Below are 22,421 nucleotides of genomic sequence, written 5' to 3' on the forward strand. Positions count from 1 at the left end.
AAAGGTTTTGCTTAATTTATTTTTCAGTTTGTTTCCTTTCCATTTTATGGAATGTCATCTTGTTCTTGAGTAATGGGAAACCTGAAGGCAGGGCCAGGGCAGCTATGTCAGAGAATCTCTGCCTCTACTGGTGCAGTTCTTGAAGGGACCCTAGTAGAAGATAAATGACTCCCCAACTATGGAAACCCAGAGTGGGGGTTGTCACTTGAAAAAGTGCCTATCCTCCGTGAAGGTGAATCCCCAGCCTTCTGTCAAGAGGTATAACTGAGACCTCCTTGCCCCAGTTTCTGTGAATCTGGCCATTTTTTTAAAGTGGTCTGATATTTATTGGTGTCAGGAACGTCTTTGATAGAGAACAAATATACTAAGTGTTAGGTGCATAGAGCTACACAATACCTCCTGGAAAAAGTGATCCAGAAGTAAAATACATGCCTCCTGTGGGCTGCTTAATGCCAGAGTGTTCATTTGCACTCAGACATCAACAGACTTTAAAATCATGCCCAAGCCTTGGATTGCCCAGGTTACATAAGCCATGTATATATTCCTGTGATTACTTTCCTTTGCCAGAGGCCTACCGATCTTATCTGGTGAAGACCGAACGAAGCACAACGTAACACCTGTGTGATTTTTCACTAGCTAAGTGCCCCGCCTATTCCCACTAAAAGAGTCCTCGTGACAGAGCTGCCTCTTGGTGCAAGTCTGCTTCAAAATGGAATTCATCATTTTGCCAATGCCTGTCATAACCTTCAGCATGGCAAGCTTGGACCTTGCATCCCATTCAGAAGTCTGAGAAGCAGAGCAGTGGAAAGGAAACGGAGAGATTTTCAAAGACTGGAGTGGGAATATGTGCAAAGTGAAATTAGGCACAAGCAGCTGAACTGGCACAAATGCTTTCCAACTGATGTTCCCTCTAAGCCACAGGGCAGCTCCAAAACTGGACCCTAACCACTTACTCTCTGTATACATTGAAATCCAGGAAACAGGGCCAGGCAAATGGCTGCAAGTGCCTCACCCAGAGGCCCTTGGATAAACTCTTCCATAACGGTAGTGATGGATACGGACGCATTTTGTATATTGTCTCTGTGAGCTGGTTCTTGCAGAAATGAAAAGTTAAATCAAGCTGCTGCCTGCAATATGCAAAGTAGGGGGTGAAAATAATCTTTACATCAGACCTTTCTGGGTCCATTTTCTCCCACACGAGCACGTATCCTGGCATGTGGCTGGGGAGACAGGTGAAAAGAGGCTCTGATTCCAGTCTTTAACAGATCAGCAACTTCATGTCTTAAAGGGACAGCACTCCATGTATTTGAAGGGTGTTTTTTCCAGCCTGAAATTGATGGTGTCACCAGGGGTGCTGACAGCCTCTGTGGGACCCTGAGCAATGTGGGGGAACCTCCGGCTCTGTGCTTTTAGAAGGGGCGGGGCCGGAGCAGTCAGCTCTCCATGCCTTGCTGCATGCAGCGTCCGAGTCCCTTTGAATTGCCAGGCCCCAGGGCAATTGCCCTCCCATAGGTGGGCCTGGGTGTAGCACATAGAAAAGGGTGATCCAGCGCTTGTCTCTTCCTTCCCTTCTCCCTCGACTGTGTTCTGCATTCCTGCATTTTCTTACTTTCACTTCTAGGCAGAAAACCCTGCCTGCCTGCCACCAGCCCCTTCAGAGTAATTAGGGCCACTTCCCTTTGTGCTACTCTTCCATGCGGCTGAAAGGGCTCGCTCTCACTTTCCTCATCTGAACCTAGGAGCGAGAGTCCAGAGCCCAAAATGTGCTCTCAGTGACACCTGTGACATCTTACTCACAGCCGTGGACATGGCAGCGCTGTGCACTGTCCCAACGGACCAGCCAAAGCAATCCTTTCCTGCCGATGAAAAATCTCCGTGTTCCTTACCTCATATGTAGAGAGTTGTGCCCAGATCCCGACACTGAATCTAGGTCCATGCACTTCGACAGCAGGAGGACTGAAGAAATCCAAGCCTCCTCCACACACAAGGAGGAAGTGGCTTTGGCATGCAAACAAACTCGGGTAATCTCTTACAGGGAGCAACAACCATGTAGTAACCTTTTTTAAACCAAAGCTGTAAAAACAAAAATATTCCCCACGCCCTCATCCACCTGCCTGCCAGGGCTTGCCCTGTGGGATAGCACAGTGCTGTGAACAGCTCTCCAGGGCCCTGTGCCTGAGTAGCCTTTCCAGCCCTAGTTGTGCAGATGTGGCGGAGACAGAGAGAGGCCCACCACTGCAGCCTTTTCATCTGACTCAGCAAGGCAGAAAATTCCAGGACAATCAACATTTGGAACTGGGCTGGAAAGCGTTTGTGTGTGTGGTGGGGGTTGTTGGTGAGTGTGCGTGTGGGGGAGGGTTGGTGGTGAGTGTGTGGCGGGTGGGGGTTGCTAAAGGGGCTACAGGATGGGGAGAAATTTAGGGTTTGTGTGGTGCAGGCAGTAGATAACGAATCTCTGAATCTGGCTTAGGAAGGAACAGGGTGAAATACCTTCTTGCAGAGACTCAATTTGCGGTGCAGCACCCTTGGTGCTGTGTGGCTACACTGTGTGGCACACTGTGTGGCCCCAGCACAGTGATGGCACCACTATGAGCCTAAGAAGGGATGTTGCTAATACCCTTGAATTCCATGGCCCGGTCTCTGAGCACGCATGCTCTGTGTGCCTGCCCTCAAGTGATAAGCTTCTCTGCTGTCATGTTGGTAGCATCTCACTATGACCAGGCTGTAAAATTTTATGATTCCTAAATTGAATTGTCAGAGCAAGCTGACCTTGGGAGAGATCTGTAATAGTTCACCTAGACTGATGGGTACACGGGTGTGGTGTGTGCATGCATGTGTGTAATTGCTGAACTTGGAGGGGAGAGGGCCCAGCTCTGGCACAAAGGGGCACCAAGCTAGAAAATTCCAGGGAGGGTTCGGAGACAAGTGTAATTTGCAGTTTATTAGAGTGAAGTACTCTTATTTCCTGCTGCCATTAACATGGAATAGATTTTGATGTTAAGTTGTGTCTGTCACTAGGGTTACCAGGTAGCTTCAGAAAAAATACCGGACACACTTGATTGCGGAGAGGGCTGGCTGGGAGGGGGGAAGGGGAAGCAAGGCTGCGGGGGGGGGGGGGGGAGGGCAGCAGGGTTGGCTGGGGGACATTGGGGGGGTGGACAGCAGGAAGCAAGGCTGGTCGGGGGTAGAGGAGATCGGGGGGCGGCCAGCGGGAAGCAGGGCTGGTCAGGAGGGGAGGGGTCTGGGCAGCGGGGCTGGCCGGGGGAGATTGGGGCGGGGTGTCGGGCGGAGTGGGGCTGGCTGGGGAGATTGGGAGGAGGAGAACCGGCCGGCAGAAAGCAGGGCTGGCCGGGAGAGGTCGGGGGGAGAGGGGCTGGCCAAGAGGGGGAAGCAGGGGTGAGAGAATCGGCCGGCGGGGAGCGTGACTGACCTGGGCACATGCAGATCCCAGGGCGCTGCCTGTCCAGTGCACGGTCCTGGCGAAGCACAAGCGAGTCTGGCTACGGCCCCACAACGCACTTGAACAGCTCTCAGGAGCATGGGCAGGGCTTCTCCTCCTCCCCAAAGCATCACTCCTACGTCAGACGCAACCAGAGGCTCCCAGCGCTGATCGCGCCCCGCCTCCCAGACACTCCCCCGCCCCCGCCAGGCTTCCAGGGGGCACCCAGACGGAAAACCAGAAAATACTGGACATTGCACATTTCTGGTATTTTCTGAATTTTTTTACTGGACAGAGGGCCCAAAAACTGGACTGTCCAGTTGAATACCAGACACCTGGCAACCCTATCTGTCACACTGCAGCTATTCCCAAAGCAGTGGTGTGAGATGCTGGGCCAGGCAGCAACTAGGGCCAAGCATGGGAGCTGCACAGCCTGATTCTGCCTTCAGGTGCACCCAACCAATGCCCCCACTGATATTTTCACAAAAAATACTGAACATAGCAAGAAAAAAATTGGTTGAGTAAGGGAGGGGTGGGGGGACAATCAAAGTTGTTGAGCAAAAAAAACCAAAAATCAACTGCACACACACACACACACACACACAAAAGACACACTGTGCCTTTAAATCCCCATGCTCCCCACCCCCACCATCACATGTGTTAGGCGAAGATTGTCCCAAGCGACCTTTTGTCTGAGAAAAACAGGAAATACCAGGTATTTTCTGGGTCTTTTACTGGACAGAGGCCGCATACCGGACACCTGGCAATCCTAATTAGTCCCTACGCCCCACCCCTTCCTGCCTTCTCTCCCCATGGACCCCAGGCCCCAAGGATGTGGCTTTGGGGACCACCAGGAGAGCCTGGTGCAGCAGCAGCTGTTGCACCCCCCGTACACACACACACACACACACACACACACATCAGATGAGAGTATAGAATGGAAGAGGATTTGTATGGGATTTGGACATTGAAGTCCCCTAAGGCTCCTTTACAAAGCCCAGCCAAAAGCATGTCCAGTTAAGAGGGGGAACCTGACCTAGGAAAAGTGGCCGGGATTGGTTAACGTGCCACTTGCCTTTCCATTCTCCTGTGAAGTACTGGTCAGAAACTGAGACGGAAGGCAGCCACACAGAAGAAGAAAATGGCACAATCAGCTGCCCTATAAATATCCCACGTGCAAGACCTTTAGCCTCCCACTATGGAAAGTGTCTCCTTGGGGACCAGATGACCTAGCTAAGTGGTAATGGGCTGAGGAATCTTTTGATCCCTTTTAATTCAGCCCAGGTCAGTCATCGCTAAAAGTTTGTTCCTACCTGTAAAATGGTCAGTATGAAATAGAAGGACCTATCCATCTGTCTCACAGAGCTGGAAGGGACCTTGAGAGGTCAGCAAGTCCAGTCCACTGCCCTAACAGCAGGACCCAATCTATCAATCACTGATAGATTTGCCCCAGATCCCTAAATGCCCCCCCTCAAGGATTGAGCTCACAACCCTGGGTTTAGCAGGCCAATGCTGAAACCACTGAGCTACCCCTCTCACTGGGCAATCTCAGTTTGGTTCTCAGTAGTTAAATGTTCACATTGCAGAAACTGCCATCCAAGTAGACATCACCTGCCACCCTGTAGTGGCCTCAGCAGAGAAGCTAAGTAAGGAACGCTCACCAAGACACTTCCCTAGGGTGATGCTTCTAGGTCTGGCTGGCGGCACATTGGCGAGTCAGGATGGGGGCAGCTTGCAGTGGCATTACCTGTGCTGTATAGTACCTGTTGTGTGGCTAACCTCAGGAAAGTCAGCCCAGTGCTAAATTCATTTAATCTTTTCTAAAGGCCAGTCGAGGAGGTAAAAAGTAATTTTGCCTGTTCTCAAACCCTTGTCCCTATAGTTTCATTTGTCATTTGTTCTCAATTGGTTCCCATTAGATATTAGAAAATACAGTGTTGTTCGGGCAGAACAGGCTCATAACCGACTGAAAGTCCCATTCAAGTAAGGATAAGTGGTTAAACAGTAGAACTTGGACTCCAAGTCTCTGCTATCCCATGTAACATTCTGTAAGGCTGTTCTTTGTCTGCATGTGACTTAAGCGCGCAACTTTTGGAAGGAAGGAAGGATGAACATTAAAGGGGTCATAAGTAGAAACGACTAGGTTTTAACACATAAATGATAATTCCTCTTCTGCATTATAAATCCACTTTTCTATGCTAATGACTAGCACTAGTGATAATGGCCATTTTCCTCTGCTTATAGAAAGCAGCCCTTCATGAATACCAAGTAGATACCACTGTCACCTCTCCCCATGGGCTGTTCTTCAACAATAAGAATTCGGTGATTATCAATAAAAATTGAAATTAGAAATAAATGTTTCCAGTGACACAAAACATCTATTGCATGCCATGATCTCATCAAGCAAGATCTCACAAGCTAAGCAGGGCTGGACTGGGCCCCGGTGGGTACATCCACACTGCAATTAAATCCCTGCAGCTGCTCCATGTCAGCTATCTTGGGCTTGCATGAGTGAGAAATTGCTGTGTAGATATTTAGGCTCAGGATCTAGCCTGAGCTCTGCAAGCTGGAGGTGGGGGAGGAATGGCTGAGAGCCCAGACTCCAGTATGGGCCCAAACACCTGCACTGCAATTTTACATCCCCACAGCCTGAGCCCCACAAGCCCAAGTCAGCTAACAGTGTGGACAGACCCAGTGTGGATGGGGGACCAGTACTGAAGAACATCGATATTGGTGATCGACTGTATGCATAGTTTTCACTAAGGTGCGCACCTGTGCACAAAAATATCTTCCCCCACCCACCCCTTTGAAGAGCCGTGGTAGGCGGCTACTCTGGTGGGCGGGGCCAGCTGAGGCGGGGGATGGGGACGTGCCATGGCCACGTGGCTGGGGAGAGGCCTGCTGTGGTGGTTGGGTCTGCCACGGGGAGGGGGGCCCAGGGCCTGTTCTGGCGGCTGGGGCCGGGAACTGGACCTGCCACATGGCAGGGGGAGAGTGTCTGCTCCAAAGGCTGGGAACAGGATATGTTACATGGCCAGACGGAAGGTGGAGCGTGGTCTGCTCTGGCAGCTGGGAACATGACATGCTGCATGGCGGGTGGGGGGGCGCACGATGAATTCTGCTCCAGCAGCTGGGAGATGTGTATATTAATAAATTAGGTGCCTCGGTGGCACACTTCCAAACCAGCACACGTAACCTCAATATTGGTACACAAGCCAAAACTCACTCCACTCATGGTTGGAAAATCTTAGCGGGAGCACTGACTGTATGGTACTTTCCCCTCCAAGTTATTGTTGAACCAGTATTGAAAGGACACTGATTTTGGAAGCGTCCTCTTTCAGATGAGTTAAAACGAAGATCTTGATGGCTTCCAGTCCTTAAAGATTTTAGAAAACTTTTTCATGAAAAGATTTATCAAAGCATTTGTCCTGGGCAAATATTAACTTAATAACACTCGCTGAAAAATTTTTAACTTCACAAATATTCCCACTGGTTTCCGTGGAACTGCGTGTGGAGTAAATTCACTTATGCAGCAGTAAGGATGAGCAACTTGAATTGTGGGTCCCTCAGATTCTCTTTGCAGTTTCATTTAGATGAAGTACAGCGGGTCCTTGGGATATATTGGGGTTGTGTTCTTGAAAAGGGCAATGGATACCAAAAGGCCATATACCAGGGGCCTAAGTACAACAGTGGCATAAGCAGGAGGCGTCACTTGGGAGGGCTCTGGGTGGGTGGGAAATGACCAGAGGGCAGAGGGGTAGAAGTGATGTGGCTGCCTCTCCCCGCTTCCAGCCAGCAGTGCATGGATAGATGCTCTGAACAGGGGCTCCCATAAAAAAGTGCACCCCACATCACTACCCATTCTGCCCTGTGCTTGCAGCTTGCCTCACTCTGCCCACCCAGCGTTCCTGCCAGAGAGTGGGGATCAGGGTCTTGGAAGTTCCCATGCCCCAGTAGCACTCACCAGCAGGAGGGCCAGGCAAGCAGAGCAGGGCAAGCTTTTGTCCCCACTCTGCATGTGGAGCACCAGAGCTAGGCAAGCCCCCACACCCCGACTCCACACCCCAGCAGGAGTGTCTAGAGGGCAGTGTGGGACAAACGCTGAGGTGGACATGGAGCTGGGACTGCAGGAATGGGCCAGGATGTTAAGTGGGTGGGTTGTGTCTTATTTATATCTGTCGCTCGTCAGTAAGGGAACGTGTTCTGATTCACGTCAGTCCAGAGCCTCACATCCCTCGTTTGAAACTGTCAAAACAGTAGTGCAGATGCCGGGTATGCATGTCGGGATCAATGTGAATCAGAACACGTTCCCTTATTGATGAGTGGTGGATGTGCAAAAGAACAGATGAGACTTATACCAGGGACCAGTGTTCACTGTAAGCTGTGCCTTGTGCAGCCACTCAGGAGTGAGTCAGACACTACACAGCTGATTAGCAGAGTGCCCACAGCTAGGTTTTTTGTTTCTACTGATGGTGCACATTCACAATGCACATAAAAAATGTATTCTGCACTTGGATGGAAAAAAATCCGCACATGGATGGAAAAGATTAGAGGGAACATTGCCAGAGACCCTTCACTTCCTGCCCTGAATTGCTGGGAAATATTGCTATACTAGCAGGTGAGGCCTGTCATTGATCAGGCAAAATCATTTTGCATAGATTACACTTATAGGAAAGTTCAAGAAATTAAATATATGCAATAGAATTTTGTATTAATGTGCTTGCAAAAGGGAAGTAACAGAGCAGTTTTAAATTTGTAGGATTTCAACTTTAAACATTATTCATTTTACTGAATAATTACCATACATGGTAAATTTGAATGAGAAACTCATCAATCTTCCATTACTCTTTCTGTAACTAATTTGAATTATTTTGTGATTCGTAACAGCAAATATTGTCTTTGCACTAAAATGTCAGTTGAATAGTCAAATCAATTTTAATTTTGTTAGCAAATATTTTTATGAACTGTAATCATAATAGCCATGACATTTTTCCAACAAAAAACAAAAAATATTTAAACCTTTCACCCAGCATATTCCAGTATAAAAAGTAGTGCATTCAGCTACTTTAAGTGGCAGGATTATTAAAATTTGGTATCTGTAATGAATTGTGACGTATGATTTTATTTTGGACAAACAAATCCACAAACTGTTCAAAATATATAATAGGTGTGCTGTTTCTGTTTTGCACCCCCTGGTAAATGAGCTAATCCTTGTGTATTGTTTGAAGGGTGCTAGGAAAATGTAAGTTACTGTTACTAACAATCTCTTCCTGTCATCTCTTTCCCTGCCTTCATCAAGAGCTGATATGAAATGTTCTCTTGCCAAAGATAAAAACCATTAGGCCCTTTCAACTCTAGAACTTGTGGCTATATTTTAACCTATTTTCAAACCAACGTTACCGCTGCAACGTGTGTGTGTGTGTAGCTCCTCACAGTTACAAAGCACAGTCGAGCCACTTTAAAGAAACTTGCTTGAGCTCTGCAGGTGGACGTAGGTTATGCACCTATGTCATTTCCAGCTCAAGCGGACCTACGTGCCCTAGCTCTGACTGAGCTGGCTGTACAGCTATGGCAGCTAGAAGGCCTAGCCACCCTGGCGGTGCATCCCAGAGCCGAGGCACAATAGAAGTAGGAGCAGCTAGTGTGTCCCAGTACTTGTGCCACCATAGCTGTCTTTCTAGTCGTTGTGCATTAATTTGATTAGAGCCACTATGAGTATGTTTGCTGGAACTGGAAATTGCACCCTCAGTACCCCAGGCTAGACATACCCACTGTCTGTCCAGATTGGAGCACCAAAGCCTGCTAGCTGGCATAGCTGTGCTTCCGAACAATTTTCCAATAAGGTGGGGTGATGCCTGTGCTTTGTGTTCCAGCATAGACGTGGTCCTAGCATATTTCTCATTCTCCCTCCCACCCCCGAAATCTCCTTCACTGCCTGAGTAAGTCAGGGAAAATGGATGCTGGTGCTTGGAAGCCACTGTTTTGCAATCAGTGTGAAAACATGATACTCATGCCTTTCCTGCATCAGAAATTGTTATTATTTGGGTAATTGTTTAAAGTAACCAGCTGCTCCACACATGAGTGATCTGCCCAAACTAAAGTTCCTTTAGTTGAGGCTACGTCTAGACTGCGAGCCTCTTTCAAAAGAGGCTTTTTTGAAAGATATTTTCGAAAAAGCCTCTTTCGAAAAAGAGCCTCTAGACTACAACCAGTACTTTTGAAAAAGCGAGCCGCTTTTTCAAAAGAGAGCACCTAGGCAGTCTGGATGCTCTCTTTTGAAAAAGCACAGTTTGCATTACATAGCGCCTTTTTTCAAAAGAGCACTTTTGAAAAAAGGCATTCTTCCTCGTGAAACAAGGTTTTCCACAGTCGAAAAAACTGCCACATTCTTTCAATTTATTTTCAAAAGAACGCAGCAGCAGTCTAGACGCCGGGGAAGTTTTTTCGAAAAAAGACCACTTTTTTTTGAAAAAACACACCCTGAAAGAGCCAGCTTTTGATACTCTGACATGGGCTGAATAGCACTTTACTCCATGAAAAGTCCCACTGATGTCAATGAGACAATTTGGAGAATGAAGTATGCCCAACATCAGTGAGGAGCTCAGAATCTGAGACTCAGTCATCACAAAATGTATTAGTCAGTTCCCTATTGCTAATCCTTTTTTGCCTCTGGTAATATCTGTTTGAATTTACTTTTTAAATCTCACACTTTTCCAGCTGTGCTTTAAATGTGAGCTAACTGGATGTACTGAAGTAGATTTTGTGTGGCTAAGCCTGTCTGAATCTCCTGAAGTATCCATTTTTCCTTCTGACCTATTCCACATCATATCCGTCATATTCCTTCTTCAGGTCAACTAGATCCTTCCTTCATCTCTAATCCCACCCCCCAAAACCCTACTCTCATCTCCTTCCCTCCAACTATCCCTTTTCTTCTCTTTCCTTCTCTATTGCAATACACAATACATAACTCCATCTTGCTTCTCTTTCCATTCCCTTTGTTGATCCTCTTGGGTCTCTATATCTGTTCAGTTGTGTCTGAAGCAACAAGAAAGAAAATACATCTGATTTGGCAGCTGTTTTGTTCCAGTTATAGCAATGTGGGGCTTCCCTAGCTTAGAGGTGACCCAGGTTTTATTGACCAACCCTTAGAAAGCCCTGGAATTCACGAGATTTGAAGACTGCAAACAGCCCAGGAAAATATGCTAGGCTGCTGAGGCCTCAACATGCATTTTCACAAAGACAAAAGGCCAGGTGGGCAAAAGGGCCTCCGCAGGCCGGATCCGGCCCACCGAGCAGGTAGATCAGACCCGAGGAGGCCCTGCCGCTCCCCTGCCCCCAGGCCAATTAGGGCCTGTGGGGGTAGGGGGAAGAGTTCAAAGTTTCCTCCAGCCTGCCAGGAGCATGCAGTGCTTTGAAGCGCTGCGCAGTCCTGGCAGGGTGGCTGGAGACTTCGTGCGCTCCCCCACCCCCAAGCCCTGATTGGTCTAAGGGTGGGGGAGCGCGTGCAGTTTCCTCCACCCCACCCCCCCCCCCCACCCTGTGAGGAGCGTGCGGCGCTTCTAAGTGCTGCGTGCTCCTGGCAGGGCAGGAGGAGGTTTCACACACTCCCCTGCCCCCATGCCAATCAGAGCCTGGGGGTGGGAGGAGTGCAAACATTTTCCTACGCCCCGCCATGCAAGGAGCGCGCATTGCTTAGAAGTGTCGCGCATTCCTGCCAGGGTGAAAGGAGGCTTTGCGTGCTCTGATTGGCCTGGTGATGGGGGAGCATGGGAAGTCTCTTCCCACCACCACGGGGGTGGGTGCTTAGTGGGATATGGGGGGCAAAGGGGCTCCCCAACCCCCCAGACCAATCATGACCTGTGGGTGGGAAAGCGCGAAGCATCCTAGCCCCGCCCCTTCCATTTGAGGCCCTGCCCCTTCCAGAGTGGCCCGCTCCTTCCCACACCGCTTCTGATGGCAATAATTTTTTGCCGGGGGCCACTTTTGCCTCTGGCAAAAATTATTGCTCATCCCTGAGGTAAAGGGAGTGAGTGTGCTGGAGCCTGTGAGCCAAACTGATTTGAAGAATAGAAATAAAAAGTTCTGGTTCTGTTTGAAGTTTGTGTTGAGATTCAGGCCAATTTTCATTTTCGTATCCCTAACTGTGACCCACCTACTGCATTGGAATTCACTGGCAAGGATTTCTCAATTCTTCTGGTTTTCTGTATTGAAAATTATTTTACTGTAGTTTCCTGGAGGCATTAAAAGCTCCACCTTAATGTGGAATAAATGATGATTCTTTTTAACCCCCACCTTCTCTTTTGTTCAACAGCAGGCCTGGCCTAGTGGGACCCAGCAGATTCTGCTCCCTCCAGCCTGGCAGCAGTTAACTGGAGTAGCCACCCACACCTCAGTCCAGCATGCGACTGTCATACCGGAGACCATGGCAGGGACCCAGCCACTGGCAGACTGGAGGTAAATAAGAAACTCTGGAGTATTTTGTGTGTGAATCTGTGAGACATCCACTATTTGTGTGTCAGTCTGACTTGCCTCTGTCTGATTAGTTGCCAGTACGCCAAGCTGTGTGTTGGAGCTAACACTGAAAGCCTTTGGGTGTAGTCTTTGCCCATGTAGTCACTAGACTCCCAGCATCTGCCTTGGTCTGTAAGGGGTAGTCTCTCTCTTATGCTTCTCCTTACAGCTCTGTCCTTGTGACACAAGAATATCGTACAAGAAAAAAGACGCGAGCTCCTTTCTTGATCCCAGCAGCTTGCCCCGACCATCCAGATCTGCCTCTGCCTTTTTAAAAAGTCAGACAGCCTTACTGTTTTGTGCTGTGTTGCAGCCCAGGAGTCAGCATGCAGCACTTTGTGCTGTCCGGCCGGAGGGAGCAGGCAGGATAATTCTGTGTGGGTGGGATGTCTGTGCAGAGTGCTGCAGCAGAGCCCTAGCCCTTTGCAGTCTTGGTGCAGACATGGATGGTGGGTCCTTGGCGTTTTGCAGACAACATGGGGATGGAATTCTGGATGTCCTTTCTGTGTTTGTGAATTCCTGACCTTTGTCAAAGGATCAGGGATAGAGAGGCACTTCTCAAGCCAATTACTATGAACCTGTATATTACAGTGGACCCTTCCCAAAATGGTTCCACTTGTGGTTTCTTTCATCTGCCCTGGAACATCACCAGGGCTTCTGTCTTCACTGCCTGCCTCTGGTAGTCTTTCCACTTCCAAGCTGCTCTTACTTCTTCAGAGGGTTAGTGTCAGCAGGCGCTGAAAGGCGGCACTTAGCAAGGATGGTCACTGCAGTGCAAGGCCTTGAGAGTAAGTGGATTAAAGTAGGTAAATTGGGAGACCCTTGAAGCTCTTGTAAGGCCAAATCCTTTGCCCCCCTGAAGCAAATTCTTGCGAGATGACAGATTGGCAAGTCCCTGTGTCATTTTCACCCTTTTTACTCAACAAAAACAGGTACCAAAGAGTCACTAACTGTGCTCTTGAACTCTCTGAGATAGTCACAAGCACAACAGAGGTAAAGAGTTTGAAATCTGTGCTTCATTGTCCCAAAGGAACGTAGTCAGATTGTCTCTCACTTGCTCCAAGGATGTGGTATATTCCAGAAGATAAAGACATCACTATTGGGTCAAAACATCAGTTTCTTTCCCAGGAGAACAGTTGGCAGATAGAAGATTTTGTTTCAGCACGCTGTCTTCTCACCTTTCCCCGAGGTGGGGGGGAGGGGTTCAGGTCAACTCTAGGATGAACCTCAGTTGGAAGTGAGGGCCTGATGATCTGGGTTATTTGGCATATTCAGGTGATCCCCAGAACAGCCTCCACTGTGAGATGGTATCTCACTCCAAAGTCCTGGTTATACTGGACCTTAGGGAGTGTTGGTTATTGCTGGGACATGGACACTTCTGGCTTCCCTGGTAGCCTGATGTGACGTCTGGTTTGTGAGGCATTTGTGAGCCTGACCTGAAGATGCTGGAGAAGATATTCTTGAAGGACAGAGGGGAGTAGGCATATGTAAGTGGATACAGTGGACAGAACACCAAGCTGCATAGAAAAAGCTACCAGAGTGGTCAAAGTATGTGTCGGGGGTGGGGAGGAGGGTATTGTTTCTAAGCCTTATCCAGAGGCATACTGTTATAGTCTACTGACCGGGACTTATACTGCCACATAGACAGTTTGGGTCGGTACTGAGCTGAGTCCCTTGTTTCTTGGGTGGGAGAATTGCAGCGGGAATGAGTTCAGCACTAAGGAAAAGAGTGACATGCATCTCTCTCAGCTGCCCTCTTCTGCCAGCACACCCAGTGGCCTGAGTGGTTCCCATGGAATATTGCCTAAACATAAAACAGGTGCCTGCCTACCCCACCCAGAGCATGAAGCAGATATCTCTGAAAAGCAAAGGGAAACAGTCCTTCATGAGAAAAGCACCAAGCCAGGACTGGCGTGTTCCAGGTTACCCTTAGCTGGGGGCACTTATGCCTTTTAATGGAAGCCTTTTAAAGAACCGATACACATTCAAAATGCATTTATTTCCAATTTCCCTTCTCTTGCAGAAACACACACGCTCACGGCAGCCATTATAATCCCATCATGCAACAGCCCGCGCTCTTAGCTAGTCATGTGACTCTTCCAGCAGCACAGCCCTTGAATGTGGGTGTGGCTCATGTCATGAGGCAACAGCCAACCAGCACCACTTCCTCCAGGAAGAACAAGCAGCACCAGTCATCTACAAGGTAAGTGGCAAAAAGCCAAGTGGAAGTCTGAGGACTCCTAGGACCAAATTCACAGCTGGCAAAGTAGACCCGACTATGCTGAAATTGATGGAGCTTCATGCACTGACGCTAATGACAATTTTGGTGGACACTGTATAAAGTGAGGGGAGGAATGGCCCGATTATTCTCTCAGGTGCACCCTGTGTAAATCAAGAGGAACTAGGTGGACTTGGACTGTGTAAGTGAGTAAAGGATCAAGCCCATGATATTCCGCTTTTCTCTCTATATACTGTAGTAGGGTTCTGCTCTGCTTTCCATGCGAGAGGTGAAGTCACTCAAACAAAAGTTCATGAGACTGTGCCTGTTTAAATCCATTAAATTGATGTCTTGGCAGAATTAGTGGATATCGAACCACTTAAAAGCCCTGTCGCTTCCACTTCAGTGAATATATGTAGAACACAGTAGGTATAAATATAGCCTGCACAATGAGGTGAAGTGACATACAATTTTAATGCATTGTGTTTGGGATGGCTGCATCACTGAGAGCAACAGAGCCACAAGTCAGTTGTATAAGTCTCTGCAAATTAATGCCAGTCAAAACTCTTTATTAACTCTCCTCCTGCTAAAGGAAATATCCCATCTCTGCATTCTGTTTATGAAGCATAGTTCTTACTTGCTTTTTGGTTTCTATTTTCTGAGTTGAGCGTGTGGGGACAGCATTGAAATGTAAATAGAGCTAATACAAAGAGCTTTTTTCTATTGAACGCAGAATAAGGATTATCCCTTGGTCTATTATATCACTATTTGAAATTATTTTTAGAACTTTTACAGTAGATGTTATGAATTTGCCAGCAGGATGCCGTTTACACCTGGGTAAAGTGAGTGTGAAATGCTAGTCATCTGTTATTTGTTTTACACTCACATTGCACAGGTGTAAATGACAGTAAAAGGTGTAAGACAGTGTAATCAGGCCGTGCTTTAATAATAGTTTCTACGTATCTATTACGCGATGTGTGGTGTGCATCTTCATTAAGAACAAATTATATGCTGTTCAAATGTAGGGATTCAGTATGCCCCAATCCCAGTATATCCATAGAAAAAAAGGTGACCATCTCCCTCTATCTGACCTCAGTGACACTTCTAAGAGGCTGCATTTCCTTAATATTGCCATCCCCTCAGTGAGCCACATTTTCAGAAATAACCTAAGGTGTGCCCTAGTATCACGTTCATTCAGGAATAAATGAATGATTGCATATATGCAGGGATAGATCCACTGGTCCAGCTGTGAGAAACTCGACACAAAGTGAGGGGCAAAGATAGCCTATAGCTACCTGTACTCTTCCCTGATTCTAGATATGGTCCAGGATCTAGACTGGATGCCATAGCTTATGCTCAGCTACAGTGGCCCAAAGAAGCCATTCTAGTAGTTGGAGAATCATGGGGGCATGAAGACATTTCCTGCATCAAGGTCTGGGATGGGAGGTAGCATAGGGGAATCCTCCGGGGCTGGATCTATCAGCTGCATGACTTTTCTGTCCTGCAGGAGTGGGGCCAGGTTTTGGTCCAGATCATGCGGTTGCATGAACAAAATGCATGTGCAATCACAATCTCACTCCTTTGGCAATCCCCGTGGGTGTGACACATTGGCAGTGTGGGTCCATGAGAAGGATGCTTTGCTGCTGCTTGTGCTGTCCTTGGTCTGTGGACAGAGAGTTAAGGTCTTTAGGGATGTTAAACAAGCAACTTTAATGAGCACTGAACTTTTCTAAGAAAATAAAGAGTGAGAAAGAGACAGAGAGAGATCCAGAAATGGCTGCAGTCCCTAAAGCCCCTTTCTAAATCTGTCCCTGTGTTCGGGCTGGAGCCTGGCCTCTGAAACTCTGTAATGGGGGAGGGTCTCAGAGCCCACATCTACTCTGCTGTTTTAGCCCCACAACACAAGCTGTGCAAGTCCAGATCAGTTGACCAAGGCGCTGAGACTCACAGCTACACGGTTTATTTGATTGTGTAGCCGGACCAAAGGAAGGGGGGAACAGAGGAGCTTGTAGTTTTTAGGGGACTGGATTGAGGCTAGAGGAACTGTACTGAATTCACAGCCAGTGCCACTGTATTTAAGATGCTCATGTTCAAACCTTTCCTGTTTATCTGCTCTCTGATGTGTTATGTTTCATTTACTTCATACGGATTCCGGCCATCTTAGCCCATTCGTAACACAGAACAGAGCCAGTTAAGACCCGACAAGCCAGTAAAACAGGGAATAAATCACAATACATCTGGACATACAAAGTGTCTCCCCTGCCCCCCGTAATCTGCCACCAGGGCACACGGCATCTGCATCAGAAGAGTCAGACAGTTACAGAATAGCTGCTTTCCACAGTCCTCTATTTTACATTATTTGTGATGCTTTTGTATCCAAACGAGAGAGATGTTCCTTTTGAGGAGAAGATACTCAATGCTTCTCATTGGTATTCAAAAAGCACTGCAAATGCTAGTGTGCAGTCATTTGTTATGCAAAGGACCCTGTGTAAGGCAGCGCGGTGTCACATGTCCATAATTCTTTCCCTTTGATACATGCCACCTATTCCTTTTGTTAGCTTTCAGGCCAAACCATAAACACAGTCAAAACCTGCCTGTAAAATGGAACCCAAACCCGAATTTTGCTTTTCTTTTAACTGTGGAAAATATTCTGCTAGAAGAGGCAAAAATAAAGGCTTTAGGGAACAATGACACGGGTACTAGTGAATAGACACTCCTTCATTCAAGAGCTTTTTGTTGCCTCTGTGTTTAGGGTCCTGATGTAAATGAACCCCCGCTTTCCTTACTCACTTTAGTGCAGGGAGAGTGAACTAGGAAGAGAGAGGAGAGGGAGTTGTGAATTTTATTCCCTCTAGTGAAGGAAAGCCTGTTTACTTCTTCCACCCTGCACCCGTTGCCCTTGCCACCTCACTGTAGAGCCAAATGTCTCCCCCTAGGGAACATCCATTTGCTCCACAATGTTGTTGAGAGAAGGAAGGATGGGCAACATTTTATTGTCAAAACATCTTCCTTTTTTTTTGACAGAAAAATTTCAACCAAACAATTTTTATATGAAAAATGTCCTCTTTTCATGGAAAACTTCAGGTACGGGGGTTAAAAAACTGAAATATTTTGTATGGAAAACCAAAATATTTTTATCTGGACATGTGGCAGAAATGCCTTCTAAGAATTGTAATTGATGTGCCTGTGCTGCCATTCTCTTCAATATGCTGGGCTCCTTACCTGGAGAGCATCTTCTGGGATGCAGCATTTCCCAAGTGAACTACTTTGGTTTTCAGACCAAATTTTTTTTTCCAAAAAAATCTAAACTTTACCCAAACGTTTTTCTGCCAGCTCGAGTGATGCAATGCACTTCTTTCCTCTCTCTCTTGAAGAGGTGAATACACCAGTTCTATAGCATTCCCAGAGTTCAAGAGAGGTAGAGGCCAGGAATCAAATGTCAGGGCAGGCTGAGCAATCCAAGCTTTAACCAACGGATTGGTTTTGTCATTTTCAGAAACGTGTCCACATACGAGGTTTCATCCTCTCAGGCCATCAGCTCCCCTCAGCGGTCAAAACGCGTGAAGGAGAACACCCCCCCTCGCTGTGCCATGGTGCACAACAGCCCCGCCTGCGGCACTTCTGTCACGTGTGGGTGGGGAGATGTGGCTTCCAGCACCACGCGGGAGCGGCAGCGGCAGACGATAATCATTCCTGACACACCCAGCCCTGCAGTCAGTGTCATCACTATCAGCAGTGACACAGATGAAGAAGAAGAACAGAAACATGCGCCCACCAGGTGAGCAGTAATTCTATACCTGATCAGGGTGGGGGGACCCGGAGTGTGCAAAATTCCCTTGAGTCTTAAGAGGTAGGATTGGAACTCAAAGACATGCTTCCCCCTCTCTCCCCTCCCGCCCCCCGGACAATTCTAGTCCATTGGTGCGCAGACTATATTGTGTGGACAGACAGTGGCATGGAAAGCAATTCCTGGAAGTCACCCTAACAAAACATTGTGACAGGAAAGTTAGTATGGTCCAGTGGTGAGTGTGCTAACCTGGGCCTCAGGAGCAGTAGGTTCAATTCCCTGCTGTGCTATAGACTTCTTGTGTGACCATGGGCAATTTACTTGATCCCTTTGTGTCTCAGTCACTCCATCTATAAAATGAAGATAATACTTTGGGCATGTTCACACTACCCACTGGACCAATGGGCAGCAATCAGTCCAGTGCAGGTTGACTTGGAGACATGAAAAATCAACTGCCAAGCACTCTCCTGTTGATTCCGGTACTGCACCAGAAGGAAAAGAGTAGGGGGAGTCAACAGGAGAGTATCTGCCTTAGACTCTTAGCAGTTATTCACGTAGCTGCAGTTGTGTAACTTAGATTTATGTGATAGTGTAGATTAGGCCTTCCTAATCTCAGAGGGAAGTTGTGTAGAGAAATGTATTGTGAGGTGCTCCATAATAGGGGGAAATATAAACACCTAAGATAGAACAAAGCAGTGAAGAATTGCAGTTGGGAAAGCAGATAGTTCAAGATCAAATCTCTCTTTCTAAGTGATCCATAGAATGAAAAGGTTGGAGAATCTACTCAATCCTCAGCCTGTCAAGAAGACCACTACACTATTACTTCCATATACAGTGATACTGAAAAACTCTTAATGGTTGTGTGTCATGAATTCCTCATTAGGTGAAATTAATTGAGAGGAGAATCTGCCCATTGGTGGTCCTATCACAAAAAATATCACCACTTTTGGAATTAATTGGCATCCCACTGGATGCCTCACCAGTTAGGCAGAGTACGAGTGGACCATGGAAACTGAACTTCTCTCTTCTCATAAAATTGATCCATCCAGTCACAGTAGATGCAGTGGTACAGGGAAGCTGCCAATGCTGTTTTTGTTCCTTGGATAATGAAAATGTTTCTTTCTCTAAGGCTCTTGTTTCAGCACCTTTCCTCACTTGTGCACAGTCAAAGCCCATCTGACACAAGTCACAAAAATGTCAGTCTGTTTTAGGAGCTGCAGAGAAATAGCCCTGCAAATAGTTGAATAATTACAGAATCTTTATGCTGCTAACTCAGCTTGGAATTTTCCAACCCTATCCCTTCAATAATAAAAGATAAAATTAAAGCATTTGTATTTAGAACTTGCTCCACAGCAGATTGGACTTCAGTCATCTGAAAGATCTGTAACTCTGAATCTCTGATACAGAGGTAGCAGCCACTGTCCGAGGGGGGCTGGTGGTCTGAGCTCCTGTACCTGGCGTGAGCCGGAACTGAGCTGGGCTGCCAGCCTGCCCAGCTCCTAATATACTTTAAATGCAGGGCTGAGCAGGGGTAGGTCCCGGACTCAGTGCAAGCTGGGACTGAGCTGGGCAGCTGGCCAACCTGCTAAAAAATGTACTGGCAAGGAGAAGAGGGGGAAATGCGTGTAGTCTATCGTATTAACCTATAAGTGTTTGATTACCAGTTAATCGATTAATTGACCACACTATTACATCCCTAAATTGAAAGGGAACAAGTTGGAAGTTGGAGGATGAGGGGGAGAGGTGATCGTAGTAGTCAAGGTGAGAGATGAAAGGCGCAGAACCGGAAAGATGGATTTTAGAGATGGTGCTAAATTCTGCCATGTTTATTCTTTGGCAACAGTCAGTATTGTGGGGACAAGGAAAAAGAAAAGTTGAAAACTAACATTGTGAGTCTCGATGGCCAGGAGAAAAGTGAGATTGTCAAGGATAGAAAATGGAGAGTTCAGGAGAAAGAATGGCGATTAAGTTTTCATCATATTGCATTTTGAGTTGGAAGCCCGGTATCCATGGTAATTTGTGAGGGAGACGGAAGAGAGGCTGGATGCAGAAAGCAGAGGTCAGAGAAGAGAGGTGATATTAGGAGCTGCCAGCAAAGAAGAGTATATGAAGTTTCTAAGGGATAACTTGTAAAGTGAAAATAGGTGTGGGCTGAGGATAGAGGCCTAAAGGGCACTGTCAGAGAGCAAGTAGAGCTAGGTGAATAATATATTTTCTGTTTGGCCATTAAACTAAAAAAAAAAAGTAAAATGTTTTGGATTGGACTGCAACACATTTTGTTTTTTTCCTCTGTGAAATGAAAAATTGGTAAACCTGAATTTCAGATCAAACAAAACATTTTGTTCAGCTCAAAACAACGGATTTGGATTTTTTTTTTGTTTCCTTTTGTTTTCAGTGTTTTAAATATTTTTCATTTTTTAAATAAAACTGAGGGAAACAAAATGTTCTCCTGAAAGGAAAAATCAAAATATTTCATTTTGGAAATACTGAAACAGAATATACGGATGTTTCTGATTCAACCTGAATCTGTATTTTTTTGTTGAAAAAAACTATTCACATAAAAAAATTCATCAGCTCTACTCATAGTAGAATGATGGGAGAGATAGGGAAGGGCCAGTAACAGAAGCAAAGGGAGAAGAGAGGCCAGGGTAAAGAAATTATCTTTCCACCATCTTCTCTGGACTTTGGATTAAGCCCTACATTTACTACATGATTTTTCTTGAGTCTCTGAAACTAGAACAGTGGCTAGGATCCCAAAGTGGGTCATGACCATTTTTTAATGGGGTCATAACTGCCTGGGACCGAAGCTCAAGCCCAATGCTCTTTGATCCTGGGCAGCTGGGCTCAGGTCACAGCCCTTGGGCTTCATCTTTGCTCGCCCAACCCCGCTTGGGTGGACTCAGCTGGGAGAAAGTTGTCTTCTCTCCCTTCCCCCACACCCCTCCCAAAATGCAGATGTCTATGGCTATGCAAAGAGATTAATCCTTAGCAGATAAAGTTCACACAACAGGTAATAAAAGACTGATAATACTAGCACAGATAAAATCGTCCCACCTGCATATATTGGACCTGATTCTAGTTATACTGAGGCAGTTTACAATGTTCTGGCAGAATAAAGGAGCCCTAAAGTGAGAGTTTACACCCTACTTTAAGACACTGCTGCAATACTAGGGCAGTACAAAGTGCTTTCTGAAAAAGGAGTGTCAAAGCCTTTAATTGTGGGAATAAGGAGAATTTCACATGCTATGGGAAGAATTTCTGTCCTATCTATTAGAAAATGCGGATGTACAAGTTAGGGATGTGAACGACTAGTTGACCCGCTAATCGACTAGATGCTTCCCCCTGCCCCTTTCTGCATCTATCAGAAAGAGGCAGCAGGGGTGGGGGGAAGGAGAGGGTACTTCAAAGCGGCAGTGCCACGTGGAGCCCAGCGTCACCTGGGGACTCCCCGCTGACCCTGGGCTCCATGTGGCACTGCCACTTTGAAACACCACATGGAGCCTGACACCGGGCTCCCTATGGTGTTTCAAAGTGGCAGCGCCTCATGGAGCTCGGGGTCAGTTCCAAGCATAAACAATTAATACCCAATTAATCTAAATTTAACATTTCCAGTGCAAGTGAAGGTTTTGAGAGGTTGCCAAGGCGGTGTAACAGGTAGTCTAGGGCTATGTTTAATTCTTTTCTTCTGTGTATTTTGTATTGTTGATATGTATAGCTTGATATAACTATTTTAAAATCACTAGATATTTTTTTAAAAATGCTAACCGCCCTCTCCCTTCTCAGAAGCAGCAGGGAGTTATAAAGTTTCCATGGGAAATCCTATGGGTCTTTGGAAGCATGCGGTTTCCAATGTAGTGTTACAAAAGACTGCCACCTACTGGAGACAGCTATTAACATCCTTGCCATGAATTACAAAGAGGAGAAAAGTAAAGCTTGTAGAGATCTCTAGACAGCATTCTCAGTTCATTGTCTTTTCCAAAGAAACTCCCTTGAGCTCAGCATCTTTAGGCCAAAAAAGACAAGTCTCTGTTGTGCTGCAGAACAGCAGTCCTGCGAGTTATTTCTCTGGAGAGAGACGTTTAGGTCCCACTGGTTTCCCTGGAAGAATGAGCAAGTTCAAAGGAAAATTTAGACTTCATAGATTTCTTATAAAAATGCCAAGACTCTCAATTTATAAGTTTCTGTACTAAAGTACTTCAATATTACAGCAATGGGAACCAGACAGCCTGACTGATAGTGTTCCTCACTTGTAGTCGCCTAAGCTATGCAGATCCCCTCCCGTAACTTTTCATTTTGTAAGTTCTTTTTTTAGATATACATTCTTGGCTGATTAAATACTTCTGAAGTTAACAGGGGGGAAATAAAACAGCTTAAATATAGAACAGAGGCACAAGTGCATCTTGGGATGCATAAATTATGGATATAAGCAAGTGAAAGAATGTGTGTGCTGCTCGTGAATGAATGAC

At 46.6% G+C, this 22,421-nt stretch overlaps 1 protein-coding gene across 4 annotated transcripts in view; it reads left to right on the forward strand.

Moving 5' to 3' along the window:
* HIPK2 (homeodomain interacting protein kinase 2) overlaps positions 1 to 22,421 on the forward strand; it is a 213,140-nt gene that overhangs the window by 166,138 nt on the left and 24,581 nt on the right. For 2 of the 4 annotated variants that reach the window (XM_006138056.5, XM_006138058.5), the window contains exons 10-12: positions 11,751 to 11,893; positions 13,974 to 14,153; positions 17,665 to 17,946. In XM_006138056.5, coding sequence (XP_006138118.2) covers positions 11,751 to 11,893; positions 13,974 to 14,153; positions 17,665 to 17,946 — 605 coding nt within the window. The remainder of the gene's footprint in view (positions 1 to 11,750; positions 11,894 to 13,973; positions 14,154 to 17,664; positions 17,947 to 22,421) is intronic. The other 2 variants (XM_006138057.5, XM_006138059.5) reach the window with 1 other exon arrangement.

The sequence above is a fragment of the Pelodiscus sinensis genome, chromosome 1, assembly GCF_052426305.1.
Source record: "Pelodiscus sinensis isolate ZL-2025 chromosome 1, ASM5242630v1, whole genome shotgun sequence".
Taxonomy (NCBI): domain Eukaryota; kingdom Metazoa; phylum Chordata; order Testudines; family Trionychidae; genus Pelodiscus; species Pelodiscus sinensis.